General features: G+C 52.0%; 1 protein-coding gene across 1 annotated transcript; it reads left to right on the top strand.

Annotated features, from left to right (window-relative positions):
* Positions 1–5,428: 5,428 nt before the first annotated feature.
* LOC134432780 (zinc finger protein 239-like) lies at positions 5,429–13,928 on the top strand. The gene is made up of 2 exons (XM_063181690.1): positions 5,429–5,562; positions 12,145–13,928. The coding sequence occupies exon 2, from the start codon at positions 12,156–12,158 to the stop codon at positions 13,062–13,064; it is 909 nt and encodes a 302-aa protein (XP_063037760.1). The 5' UTR covers positions 5,429–5,562; positions 12,145–12,155; the 3' UTR covers positions 13,065–13,928.
* Positions 13,929–14,502: the final 574 nt, after the last annotated feature.

Raw genomic sequence — 14,502 nt, 5'->3', positions numbered from 1 at the left:
TGAGCTTGGATGTTTCCAGGGAGGAGGCACCTCCCACATCTCTGGGCACCTTCTGTCAGTGTTTCCCCACTCTGCTGGTTAAAAAGCTCTTCCTTAGATCTAATCTGAGCCTGCTTCCCTCTCCTGAGTTTCAAACAATTTCCCTTTGTCCTGTTGCAACAGAGCCTGTGAGGAACTTGACTCTGGAAAGTAACAGTTCATTTCTTTCCTCTTTATCCTTTTGGCAGCACCCATTTTTATCATCAGCCAAGCCTCTCTCCAGCCTGACACCTCTGATCACTGCAGCAAAGCAACTGAGGGAGCAGCGGAGGAGATGAAGCAGTTGAGGGCAGCTTCTTGTTACAGTAGTTAGGTCAACTAGGTAGTTATGGTAGTTAGCACTGTTAGTTGGTTATGGTAGTTAGCACTGCTAGTTGGTTAGGGTAGTTAGGACAGCCTGTTTGTTATGGTTCTTATGACAGCCTGTTTGTTATGGCAGTTTTTTAAATAAAAACTCTTTTAAACCTCAACTGCCTTGCCGTGTCCCTTCCTTCTCCCGCTGTGCCTCAGCTGCCCGGAGCAATGTGAGGGGAGAGCGGGCCCAGCCTGGCCCAGAGCTGAGCCCCAGCAGAGCCCTGGCAGAGCCCAGAGCAGCCTCGGGCCCTGCAGAGTCAGCCTGGAAGGAGGCGCTTGGAGCCTTCTCGGCTGCACCCGGCTCTTGGTTACAAACTGGGTGTGCTGGAAAATGCCACCGGCTCTGCGCGAGGGCAGAAGGGGCCCGGGGAAGGCCCAAGTGCTCCATGCAAGGGAAAAACCTGCCCTGGGTTTGTCATAAATAACTGGGTAGTGTTGGCTTTTGCTATTATGTATTGACTTCTGCAAATTATTCTTAATCACAACGATTTTGATGCAGTACAGTTTGTAATCACTTTTAACTGCTTTTGCTGTAGTATAATTTGTCAGGTTTTTGTGGCCAATGCCCTGGCCCCTGTGTAGCTCATATCCTCAGAACATCATTTATGGATGATATTTTAGTTTGGGAACAGTGTGAAAAACATACATTATAATTTTGGCTTTTGCAAAATATTAAAGTGGATGCCAGATGTTGTCCGTTATAATGTTAACTTTTGCAGAAGTAGCTGTAGTTGTGAAATAATAACTAATGCTTTTATTTTTGTAACTAACTGACAATAATAACTCAGAGATATTTGTGAAATAGCTAATGTTCATTTAAAGTACTTGTGGAAATAGCAAAAAGCGTCTGCATGGTCAGATACCATTTCAGGAAGGGATGTGATGAGGAGCCCTGCCACTGACCCTTCCACTGTCAATAACTGTCACCTGCTGAAACCACAGAACAGGGGCCCTTGTGAGGGAGTGACACACAACCCTCAAAACAGCTATCCACGATTCCTGCAAGTGCTCTAAAAAGGCGAGTTGGGGTCAAAGCAACCTAAAGAATTCCTGGAACATGTAAACAAGTTAAAAGAAATGTTTGAATTACTATAATGATTATGAATATGTATTTGACCAATGTAGGGAGAAAAGGAGATAAGAAGAGTTGCTGTGGTTAACAGGTGTGCCTCAGGCCATCGCCAAGTACCAGTGCTGTTATTCATGTCTCTCTAGTTATCCCTTATTAAAATTCTAAAAGTTCTGAAGCGTGAGGCTCCTTTCTCACAACACCCAAGGTCCTCACCCCTTGTTGTTCTCCCAAGGCAGGATCTGTCAATCCTAAGATTTGTCTGGATGGAGAAGAAAAAGACTGCAAAGAAAAGGAAAATGCATTGGTGTAGAGGCCCGTGGGCCTACCATTAGAGTTTAATCTCCCACTCGTGGAGGACTGGTCCCCAATAAGAGGAATAGATTTCAAGGTTATGGGAGAAGCTTGCTTCTCCCACAGATCTTTGCAGGCACATGCTGATTTATGTAAAGTTATGTTACTCCATTGGCCTGTTGGCCTAATTACCCTAGTTCAACCCCTGTTACCCATCTCTGGTTAGTCCCTAGAATATTCTCCTCTCTCTGTCCCTCCATTGGCCCTAGTTTACTGCATTCCTCTGCCCCTGTTTCCCTATTAACTGACCCGACCCTTAACCCCTCCTTTGCACCATTTTCCCCCATATCCATTGGACCCTGGCCCTCAGCTCCACCCTCACTACCCCAGATAAAAACCCCCTGTGCCCTCAGCTTGCACCCTGTCTCTGTTCCTGGGCCCTGCTCAGCTCTGCCCCTGTTCCTGTACCAATAAACCCAGTTTGCTGCAGATCATACCCAGACCCATCCTGCCGACTTTGTCAGCTTTATAAAGCAGCCATGAGCTTCGGGCTCTGGAGTGCCGGACACTCCAAGGGCCTCGGCAGCGCCAGGACACTCCAGGCTGGGACAGCCAGGCAGGGCAGGAGGAATCACTGCCCCTTTCCCCTCTCTGCTGCTCCATCTCCCAGCCCAGCATCGCTGCAGGACAGCCTCACTGCCAACGCCATCCTGCCAGGGATGGACTGGGGGGATCTCCTTCCCCTTCCCTCTGCCATGGAGGCAAATCCCATCTTCTCCTTGTCTGCCCTCCTTCTTCTCCTCATTCTGTCCTACATCCATCCACGTTCCTTTCTCATCTCCTTCCTCCCTTGTTCCTTCTTGTTCCTTCCTCTCCTTCTGCCTTTTCCTTTTCCCTTCTCCATGTCTCTTCTTCTCCTTGTCAGCCCGGGGAACTGTGAGGAGGTAAAAGCCTCCCTGTGCTGGGAAGGGTGTGGGGAATGTGAGAAGAGCTTCAGGTAGAGCTCAGCCTATTCGTGGTGACTCCAAAGACGGTGGTGTCGGATGTAGAGATCCGTGGAGATGCAGAGATCCCCCTGCAGATCCATGAGGCTGCAGACATCCCCCTGCAGATCCATTTGGATGCAGAGATCCCCCTGCAGCCCCCGGAGCAGCCACGCTGAGCACGGCGATGCCTGAGAGGAGGCTGTGACCCCGCGGCCAGAGGGCCCCGCTGGAGCAGCCTGTCCTGGCAGGACTGACCCCGGGGCACAGTGACCCACGCTGCAGCACTTGGAGGGGGCTGTGCCCCATGGGAATGGACTCAGCTTGGAGAAGTTCCTGGAGAAGTCTCCGGTGGGAGAGAGCCCAGGGTGCAGCAGGGGAACGACTCCTGTCCCTGAGCAGAGGGAGAAGCCCCGGGGCATGAACTGAGCCCGGCCCCATTCCCTGTCTGCGGCACGGCCGGGGTAGGAGGTGCAGCTGGAAGGAGGGAGGCGTGGGGGAAAGCTGGATTTAAGGGTCTCCACTTACTTCTCATTATCTTGCTCTGAGTTTTTGGAGTTTTCTGTCACAAATCTCTCCACTCCCCCACTCATCCACAGGGCTTTGGGGCGGTTTTCCCGTTTTTGGGGGAAATCAAAGCGATGCACTGATGCTCCTAATTAGGGGTAGGAGAAGTGAGGCTCCAGGGCGTCCCACTGAGCCGGAGCCACCGGAGGCGCAGTGCCGGGAAAGCCGTGGCGGGAGGTGCGGAGAAGTTTGTTTGTGTTTTCAGCTCAATCCCCCTCGGGCCCGGGCCCGTTCCAAGGCTGATCCTCAGCTCCGGCTCTGCCCTCACGCAGCCCGGGGGGCCCCGCGAGCGCGGGGCGGGGCTGTGCCGTGTGCAGAGCCCGCCCCTGGCTAGGATTGGCCGATGGTGCCGTCAGTCGTGGTTGTGGCGCGCTGATTGGTGGGAGCGGGGCGAAGTTTGGCCCCGGTGGCGGGCTGAGGGCGGCCGTGGCTTGGCAGCGGCGCCATTGTCGGAGCGGGCCCGTGAGCGGCGGCAGCGGCCGGAGCGCGGTGTGGCGACGGTGGCGGCGGAACTCGGAGGCGGCCGCAGCGCAGGTGGGAGCCGCGCTGGGTTGTGCGGGGGCTCGGGGCTGGCTGCGGGCCTCGGGGGCGGCAGGGGTCTCGGGCGCGTTCGTTGTGCCGTGTCCTGCCCGTGTTGGCGCTGGCGTGAGGGCGCTGCGGGAGCGGCTGCCCGCGGTCTCCTTGCGGCCGCTGCCTCGGCAGGAGCCGCAGCCGGAGCAGCGCTGGCTCGGCCCGGTTCCTGTGGCTGGGACAGAGGGGGCTGCCCCGTGTCCGGGGCTGTGCGGGGAAATTCCCGTGGCTGGAGGTTTTTGTGCCCAGAGGAGACAGAGGAGTCCTGTAAAAGTGACTTTATTGCTGAGCAGAGGGAGAGGACCTGTGCGGTCTCTGCCATTGTTGTAGCTCGCAGCCTCCTTTTCATCCTCATTTCCCGGCCTCATCTCCCTCTCCATTTGCCCCTTAGCTGAGGTACTTGGAAGGTTCAGACCTGCCGATCCACCAACTGCATGTCCTCCGTAATGTGCACCCCCACTTTTGTATAACAGCCGATATTCATGGCTCTGTTAAGTCTTTGTTCTTCCCGAAGTTCAGGAATTCAGCGGGAGTTTTTCTGAGCAGCAGTCCATGTTAATTAGTAACAGTTTTTGAAACTGATGGTTTCGCCCTTCCTTATCTACACGTCCCTGGCCCTGTCTCCAGGCAGATTAACTCAGTGATTTTTTTTTTATTTTGTTTTTTTTTTTGCCTTACTGTGTCTTTGGTTTTGGGCTTATTCTCAGTGCCCTCATTCCCTGTCCTTCTGTAGCCGTTTCTGGATCAGGAGGCCTGGCTGCCGCCTGCATCCCCTTGCTCACCTGCTGAATGAGCTGCACCCTCAAGGTGTGGAGCATGGTACAAAGATGAGAGTTGCTGTAGCACATCAGAGGAGAAGCAGCATTTGTTTAACCCATGGTCTGTCATGGATCCACAAAACCGTGTCCCATTGCCATTCTTTTCACGTTTTAGCTGGAACATGAGCTGCTTTCTTGTTTCCTTTGTTACCTGTTTCAGCACTTTTCCTTTGTCATCTATTTGCCAACAGCAGTTTGAGTCATTGAATTTTTCATTAACTCCTCCTCCTTCTGCTACCAGGTGATCTGATCCCATCCCATGGTGAAGTGTTGTGTTCCTCATTTCAGTGGATTGGTCAGCAGGAAGGTCAGGAGCTGGAGCTGTCTGCTTGGTTATTCCGAGGACAGCTTGTAATCTAATGATGCCATGGAAATGAGAAATGGGTTCTGTGGCTCCTGATATGAATTGGTTTGGGTACTCAGTGGCTGGTTCATGGTATTGTAGGATTTGTTCTGGTGGACGTTGATTTTTTTCCCATTATTTGCACCTGCCTCAGGAGCCAGGGCTGCATCAATTGGCCAATTTTCTGTAATTTAAACATCAAATACTTGGGTTCCCAACTGCTTTCCTGAACTTCTGGTAGCAACACCCCCCCATGCTGTAATCCACCCTATATAACAGACAGTAACAGCACATGTTAGGGTTGGCAGAGGGATGATTCCCCCCCCACTTTTTAAAGTGAAGTTTTCCCAACATTCTCCATTTGCTGTTTCCCTTTGCAGCTTCACCCGTTTCTGTTGCAGGGTCAGATATCCTCCCCCTGGGCTCTGCCTTGAGCTGTGCAAATTCCATCAGTGCAAGCAGGCAGAGCTTGGGGTGAGGGGCAGAGGGAATCAGCCCAATTCCTGCCCCAGGCAAGAGACCCAGGTGCATTGTCCATACTTTGCCCAGCAGTGTTCATTTGCATTTCTAAAGCTCCTCTCAGGCTGACTAGAACCAAAGCTTCTCTTCCAGGGCAGTAACCTGGTGACTCCCCTTTTCCTTTCCCACCCCCCTTCCTTTGCCTTTTTTTTGATGTCTTTTTTTTTTTTTCCTTTTTTAATATAGTATTCTGTTAACTGTTTATGAGTTAAAGCGTCGCATTTTAACCTCTTCTAGTTTTTCCAAATGCATCCTAAATTTAGGTGAGCATGGAGAAACACAGACCAAAATTGTGCCATCGCTGAGAGACACGCACACGCATACCCAAAAAGCTTCTACTTCTCATAAAAATAGAAATTGATTCTGACACCCCTGACCTAGACCTATTGACCAAAAGAAGGATTATTAAGAAAACATTCTAATGTTGTAATCTTATCACCAAAATGGTGGGAAGAGCCAAAACTCTCCAACATTTCCAGTGTTAAAAAGTCAAGGAATTACTTGATTCTGGCCAGGATGTGCAACAGAAATCATTTCACTCACACACAGCCTGGGTGTGGAGAGAAAATTGTTGAATGACACGTGAGTTTTACTAGATTTTTCCTAAACTTTATGCCATCCAAAACCCACAGAAATCCACTGGTTTAATGTTCATTGCTTCCAAGTTGTGTAAGTTTTTAGTGTGTGGTTTCCTATTAGACCCAGATTTCTTCCCCTCTGATGTAAATTAGGTCCAAACTCCTGGATTTCCTTCTCAGCCTTTTTGCAGCCCAGGTGTCTCCAGCTCTGCCGGGGGCAGTGTCTGGGGTAGCTGTTGGTTGCTGTTTGCTGCAGGGCAATGTTGATGTTTTGTTGCTGGTCGTTATCTCTGTGGGTGTCTTTTGGGCTATTCCCAGTCTGTTGAGAGGTTGAACTCATCTCCATTGAATGGTGTAACATCCCTTAAATAAAACCTTTAAAATTCCTTTCCCCAAGGCAAAGACAAACCAAGCCTGAGTAGAGAAATAAGGTTTAAAAGAACCAAACTCGGTACATTTTGCAGCAGTGCAATGGCAGGCAGCCCAGAGTGTGGGTGTCAGTGAGCCCCAGAGTGGAATTGTGCCGTGGTGTTCCCCAGCAGCTGTGGCAGTGCAGGCCCAGCCAGCGCTGAAGCTGCAGCAGTGGCAGCAAGGCTTGGCCCCAGTGGCTGGAGCTGGCAGAGGAGGGTGGCCAGGATTGCAGAGGATTCCAGGCGAGGATCTGTGGGCAGGCGCAGGGTCTTGGCCCGCTGTGGAGCCCTGGCTGCTGCTGCGTTGCCTTCAGGGCAGGCTCAGGGGCGGCCTCCCATCCTCCTGCTGCGGGCGGGAAGTGCAAATCTCCGGGGCTTCAGAGCCCTTGAGGCCAGGCTGAGGGGTCCCCCTGTGTTGAGCTGTGCTGGCGGCTGTTTCTGGCCTCAGGGACACTTGGCATGGGCCCCTTGGCCACCAGTGGTGCTGCTTTGCACTCCTTAGGCAGGAGCCGATGTCCTGGCTGGGTGTTGGGAGCAGCCAAGTGCCAGGGCAGGCTCTGTGCCAGCCCAGCTTCCTTTGGGAGAGATTTCACAAGTGACAGGATTGTGGCCGCAGACTGCCTTAAATGTACATCCCTCATCTCCACCCTGCTCTAGGTGGAGAATTACCAGGGTAAGGAATTCCAGACATCCATTCCAAGGGAGATAATTGAATATCTGCCCTGAGTCTGTCTCTTCTTCTTGCCATAGCCAATGGCAAAAGCCGTACCCATGGCATCTTGGTTTTTATCACCAGCTTCCAAAGGTGTTTCTTTCGTTTGTGCATTCTTTCTTTCTTTCGTTCTTTCTTTCTTTCCCCATTCATTCTTTCTACCTGACCTGAACTCTGGGGGTTCCAGGGGATATGGAGGTCCCATTGTATTCCTAAAGCTGCCATAACCCCCTGAAGGATCTTTCCAGTAAAATGACTTCTTCTTTCTGAGTCTATTGCTTCCACAATCCCTTCTCTATGAATTGTTCTTTTAGAAATTCCTGATAAGTGATGCAGTGAATGCCGAAGCAGTGAGAATTGCCTTTGCCCCTCTGTTAGGTGCCATGGTGTCAGCAGAAGATATTGAAACCTTCCTGCTCAGGGCATTTCAGTGCCAGGCTCTCACAAGCACCCACAGCTCTGCGGGTTGAACTGAGCATGGGGCGGTGACCTGCGCTGTGTCTGATTCCCCTTCCTTAATAACAGCCTGTCTTGTTGCTCTTTTCCCTTCTGCTGCCCTTGCAGAGCCAGCCACAAACACATTTTCTCCCTCAGGCCAGGGAATGTCCCATCATCAATCTCTCCCAGCCTGGGTCTGGAGCTCTGTCCCTTGAGTGCAGTCCTGGGTTCCTTGCCAGTCCCTCTCCAGGCTGTTCAAACAGGAGGCTGGGTTAAACCCTTGCCCTGTCCTCAGTTCTAAATCCTCCTGTGCCATTGAACAAGTTTCATACTGCAATAACCGAGCCCTGCTCATCCATTTAGAGGCTCTTTTGGTTGTCAAAGCTTTACCTTGGTGCCAGACTTGAACTATAGGAGATCTTCCTGTTGTCATCAGTTTTCAGCTCTCAGTTCCCATGTGAGCTGTGTCTGCACAATTCTGCAGAAAATGAAGCCAATCTCTGGCCACTGGGTTAAACATTTTAACACAAGAATTCCTTTGGCATGGCCCTGTTTAAAATCCACCTATAATTCAAATTCTTTCTCGCTGTCTGGGAGGGCCAGGGCAGGAGCCTCAGTTAATCTGCTTTTTAACACTTGAAAATTCTGTGATTCGTCCTTGTGTCCATCCATCCAGTTTGTTGTCTGGAGTATTCTAGGGAGAGATCCCTGGCTCCAAAACCCTGCCTTTAACAGGTAGTGAGTAATAAGCTGAAAGCCCTTCCTTCCTTCCCTCTCTTGGAATAGGGTATTGATTTTAACTAAATACAAGCAACCTCTTGTCCTTGCTGCTTCAAAGTAATTTGGTGAGGCTCCATAGCTAATTTCCCTTCTTTCCCTGGGACTTCCCACATTTTTGGGGTCACTTCAGCGTAGGCCTTGCCAGACATTTGACACAAAAGTTCAACAGCATAAGCCGCTGTATGACCTTTTACAATATCAAAATCCAGCCACCAACTCCTTCCCAGTAAATTGCAATCACAGTAGGAAGAAAAAGAAATTCATTTATTTCAAACATATCCCCTAGATCTCCTAATAGTGGTTGATTAAATCATACCTGCTCATCTTTCCCACTTATTCCCTTAATAATTAAACCATGCCTTTACTGTTTTGCCCATTAGGTCTAAGATTCAGAGTGGATTGAGGGCCCCTGTGTCCATCAGGAAATGCCTCCTCTCAATGCAGACCCACCTTGAATGTTCTCAAGGGCTGCAGTGTGGAGGGTCCCTGGTGTGATGGAAGCTGTGACAGCCCTGCCAAACCATGTCCATCAAGGGGTGGACTTGCTTGTCTGAGGGTGCTGCTGTCTGTGCTTGCAGTGTCCTTGTGCCCTGCAGCTGGAGCCCTGGTTCCTTGCCAGGGGCTGTTTGGGTGGGCTCTCCCCTGCCAAGGAGGGCAATGCCTCTGCCAGGTGCTTGTGGCCGAGCCGTGCCCTGGGTGCTGGGGCCCCCTTGGGCCCTGGGGTTGATCCCTCAGGGGCTGTGGGAACTGTGCCCTGGCCTTTGCCTTCAGCTTGGCCTTTTGCTGCTCCCTTCTTGCACTCACCTGCTGTGCCTTTGTGTCCAAGTGCTGCAGGGCCTTCTTGTGCCCCTCCTGCAGCCCCCTCAGTGCCTGTGGGTGCTCATCCTCTGACAGCTGCTGAGCTTTCTGCAGAATCATTTGTTTTCCAGCGACTCAAAGAATATCTTGATCCTTGCCTTATAATCCGCCTTTCCCAGGTGTTCCTTGCTCCTCCTCCCTGTGCTCAGGGTGCCCTCCCCAGCCCGTAGCCCAGAGCCGCTCCCTGTCCTGCCGCAGTGTCCAAAGGCGCCCCCGGCGGGCAGGGCCGGCAGCTCCACGGGGCCGGGCAGCGGCCGGGGCGTCCCGCAGCCTCCTGGGGGGCCGGGGGCCGCTGCCGGCCCTGCCCAGGGCTGGTGGGGTCAGGCAGCGCCCGGCGCTGAGCCCCGGCTGCCCCACAGCCCCGGCCCGGCCCCGCAGCTCCCCACAGGCCCCCAGCCCGTGCTCCCGGTGCCGCAGCTCTGCGCCCGGTGCTGCCGCCCACAGAGAAACCTCCTGAAACCCTGACCTCCTTGTTTTCCTCTCCAGCTGGCAAATGTTGAGGATAAGACCCTGCTGAAAAACATCCCAATTCTCAGTATTTTTCTGTTCCTCCTCTTTTCTTTTCCTTACCACATAGATTCCTCCAGCTGCTTCTTGCCTTAACCTTATTGCTGCACACTCCTCTTCACCCAGCCTCTTCCCAGCACACTAAGAGCATCCATCCCCTGTTATCTAAATCCCTTCTCCACTTCCCTTATTGCCTCCCTGGGTGTCCAAGTCCTCTGGGGAAATGTGCAATCTTCCTCAACCTTCTCAGAAGGAACCCTTCAGAGATAGTTTGGGATCATCATCCCTTTGGCACAGGACCTTTCCTGGCTTTCTATCTTCTACCCTGCATGGGTGCCCTGCCATGTTCACTCCCCAAAGATCCCAGTGCACTCCCTGATGAGATTTGCAGTGCTCCCTCTCTGCTGACTCTTCACAGCCCCCCCGATGTGTCACTCGTCTGTCTCCTGGTCACTGTCGGGTACCCAATCAATCCCGCGTGGTGCTGCCCCCCCCAAGGGAGCCGATCACCCAAACTGGGTGAGGCAACTTCAGCTGCACTCACTGCCCGCCGCTACATATGGTGGAAGGAATTCCAGACGTGTCCCAAGGTGTGTGGAAAAATGGACATCACCAGAGGTTTCTGTCCACAAAGCAGACAGACCAGTCCTGTAGAAGTAATTTAATTCCTAAAGAAAGGCAGAGGCCATGGGACATTTCCTATGGAGTCTCTCCAATTGTTGGAGGACACAGCCTCCTGATCATCCTAATTTTCTCAGCTGCATCTCCCTCTTCCTTTCCCCATTGGGTGGAGTACTTGAAAGGAACAGACTTCCCAATCCACCTACTACATATCCCCTTGATGTGCTGCCTGCTTTTATGTAGCAAACGGTTATCATGGCTCTGTGAAGTCTTTGTTCTTCTCGAAGTTCATGAATTTAGCAGGACCTTGGCTGAGCAGCAGTCTGTGTCATCAATTAATAACATTTTATGAAACTGATGGCTTCTCCTGTCACTTCCTTATGTACAGGTTCCTGGCTCTATCTCTGAGCAGATTCACAGCATCTGTTTGTAAAGACACTTTCCTCTTCTTCCTTTCATGGGGGTCCCCCATTTGTGGGACATCCCCCCTGGAGCAGGGTGTCCCCCCACTTGCTGCAGCTCCACCCCTCAGGCAGTGCTCAGCCAATCATAGCACGCGGCGCTGATGACTCAGAAGTTGCTGGGCAGACCTGCAGCTCCCAGCGTTCCCCATCTGTTCCCCCCTCGAGGGGAATTTGGGGAGGTGGGAGTGCGGCAGCGCCAAGGCCGGTCCCCCCCGCACTGTCCTGGCGGGAGCGGCTGCAGTGGGGACCGAGTGCAGGCGGGAGCTGCCGAGAGCCCAGCGCTGCCCCAGCCCGACCTGCCCCAGCTCCATCCCTGCCCCTGCCGTGGGATGCTGTGGGTTTGGGGGGAAGAGGGAGCCAGCAGTGGGAGCTGGGCCTGGGGCAGAAGGAGAAGCAGGGTTGAGGAACGAACTGGTCAAATGCTGCACGTGGGAGGAAAAGGTGGGATTGTGCAGGAGAAGGAGGAATTGTAGGAGGAAGAGCAGGGACAGAGGAGAAGGAGGAGCAGAAAGAGGTGGCACCACAAGGTTCTACTCCTCCCTATATCTGCAGCCTCCCCTCAGCCCCTGTTGCCTTCTGATGCAAGGCAAGGTGACCTGGTTCTGAGGAAACGGCACGGCAACCCAAACTCTCCAGGGTCGCTCGGGCCAAGAACACACACTAATACCAATGTGGTGGACGGTTCAAAGGCCTTTATTGTCCCGTCCCGTGGGTTTTTATAATCGGGGAGGTTTTTCTCTACGTCAGGGGGTCTTACCTTACTGTAATTGGTTAATAAGGAGTCGAAAGTTCATAATGCTAGGGGGGGTCTACATTCTTGGGTGATCCCTTATCACTAGGCGTTAGGGGGAGTGGAATCCTGCTGCTTTCCGTGACATCGCGAGATTTTCTGAACGCCTGCCCCTATCTACCACAAGCCCTGGGGGCTGAATCTTGATGTTTCTGAGCTTTATTGGGCAAATGTTGGTGCTTTTGTTTTTTTGTGAGGGCTGAATCTCTTTATTTTGGCGGGAGTTTTTGCTGAATATCGACGTTTGGGAAATTTTAGACTTGCATCTTGATCTTTAGAGGATTTCTGTGCTGAATCTTGGTGTTTTGGAGGTTCTTACAGACACAAGATGCCTAATGACTTTCCTAGATGAACTTGGACATGGAGGTTTTTCCAGTCCAAGCTGCTCTCCTCTTGATTTTTTCCCTAAACCAGGATTTTTCATTCCCAGGGCGTGGCCTGATGGAGGAGGAGGAAAAGCCCCAAATGTACCTCATGAAGAGGGGCAGCAAACCCTGCCCAGGGAGCTCTGGGGAGGAAAGAGGCCCTGTGAGCCAGGAATGCATCCTGCGATCCAGCCAGAGCTCAGAGCTATTGAAGAAGCCTCATGTCAGGGAGAAGCCACACAGATGCTTGGAATGTGGGAAGTGTTTCAGCTGGAGCTCCACCCTGAGGCAGCACCAGGTGATCCACACTGGGGAGAGGCCCTTTGAGTGTGAGGAGTGTGGGAGGAGTTTCAGCCACAACTCCGTCCTGATCCAACACCAGAGGATCCACACTGGGGAGAAGCCCTTTGAGTGTGAGGAATGTGGGAAGAGCTTCAGGCAGAGGGGCCAACTGATACGACACCAGGTGATCCACACTGGGGAAAAGCCCTATGAGTGTGGGGAATGTGGGATGAGCTTTAGGCAGAAGGGCTACCTGGTGCAGCACCACATGATCCACACTGGGGAGAAGCCCTTTGAGTGTGGGGAATGTGGGAAGGGCTTCAGAGGAAGCTCGGCCCTGATTCGGCACCAGGTGATCCACACGGGGGAACGGCCCTACAGCTGCTTGGAATGTGGGAAGAGCTATGGGTGGAACTCTGACCTGAGAAAACACCAGCGCACCCACACTGGGGAGAGGCCCTACGAGTGTCCTGAGTGTGGAAAGAGGTTTCACAGGAGCTGCGATCTCCTCAAACATGAGCGGATTCACACGGAGGAGAGGCCGTTCCGCTGCCCCGACTGTGGGAAGGGCTTCAAGCAAAACTGCAAACTCACCATCCACCGGCGCATCCACACCGGGGAGAGACCCTACGAGTGTTGGGAGTGTGGGATGAGATTCTCACAGAGCTCTCACTTGACAGAACACCAACGGAGGCGCCACTGAGGGAAGCCCTGCGAGTGCCCCAAGTGTTTGAAGAGCTTTGTGTGCTTCTCCAGCTCCATCCGCCATGAGAGGATCCACGTTGGATGATCCCCAGTGACCATTGTTGGGCAGAGCCCTGGTGGTCCATGGTCCTGCTGATCTGTGTTGGGAAGACACCTGGCTTGGAGGCTTCACATCTTCCTGGTTCCCTGTGGGCAACGAGATAAATGCAGCAGCAGGAACATCCATTGGGACACAGACCAGCAATAGGAATTCCTTGGGGACAGCAGATTTCGACTTTCAACCACATAAAATCTCTTGCATTCAATCCTATCTTCTGGTAACATCAGCTAGTACTGAATGATGTTGAAGGTATGTTCAGGGTGGACTGGACTAAATGATTCTTGTTTCCCGAGTCTGTTCTGTTTATGCTGAATAATAAGTTTTGTACCTTTAGGACTTGTCCTGAAAGGGGTAGAGAAGAAGCACGGAGTTTATTTTCAGACTCGGCACTCACTCCTCGACATTCCTGCTCCTGTGCTCTGTCTGCGGCAAGACAGAGCTCTCCTTTGTTTTAGTTAGTTTAGCTAGCTGAGGCAAAGAAGTTCCCTGGACTGTGGGGTTTTTCCCTTTTCTTTGGACCTGTTTAAACCTGTTCTGGCCTGAACACCCAGGGGAGCACCAGCAGCTCACACCTGTGGCCTACCAGGCCAGGCCTGGGCCGTTGCATTTCCAGCACCAGAGGGACTGATAAGAGACTGAGTGAGCCAAGCTACAGCCCATGGAGGGACTTTGTGAGTTTGTCTCTCTTTTAGAGCAGCAAGAGGTTTTATTGTTTAATACTGTTTAGGTTTTATTGTGTAATAAACAGGTTTTTCCACTTTCCTTCAAGGAGGTCTTTTATTTTTCCTGAACCAGTTGGGGGAGGGGCCAATTGAATCTGCTGTCTAGAGGAACCCCTTTGGGGGTTCTCTCCCAAATTTCTCCTGAACCAAAGGACAAGGTCTTTTCCAACTTCAGGGATTCCACGATTTTGATTTCCCAGTGCCCAAGGGTGTCTTCCATAGCCAAATGGTGAAAAACTGGGGAAAAAACCAAGATTTTGGAGACAGTGGGATAGAAACTCCACCAGAAAAGGTTCTTGCCTTCTGCCCAAGCACGTGGATCCTCAGCCAGCATGGACACTGAAATCCTTTTGTTATGGTCTTGATTTTCTTTTAATTTCTCTTCATGCCTTTAAAATATCTAATCTTGAGGTAAAAGTAGACATTGAACTAAGACATGGGTGTGGTCATGGTAGAACACAGATATGGTGGGACACAGACATGGAGACTGACATAGGGACACATGGACATGGAGGGGGCCATAGCCATTCATGGGGACATGTGTGGACACGGGCATGGATGGAGATGTGGGGAACAGTGACAGGGATGGAAACATGGTGGGGAGACAGCCATGG

This window comes from Melospiza melodia (genome assembly GCF_035770615.1).
Source record: "Melospiza melodia melodia isolate bMelMel2 chromosome 7 unlocalized genomic scaffold, bMelMel2.pri SUPER_7_unloc_1, whole genome shotgun sequence".
Lineage (NCBI taxonomy): Eukaryota > Metazoa > Chordata > Aves > Passeriformes > Passerellidae > Melospiza > Melospiza melodia.
This window is presented reverse-complemented; position numbering and strand designations above follow the sequence as displayed.

Bases quoted from the DNA above. Each gene is read 5' to 3' on its own strand.
- LOC134432780 (XM_063181690.1), top strand. From the start codon at position 12,156: ATGGAGGAGGAGGAAAAGCCCCAAATGTACCTCATGAAGAGGGGCAGC.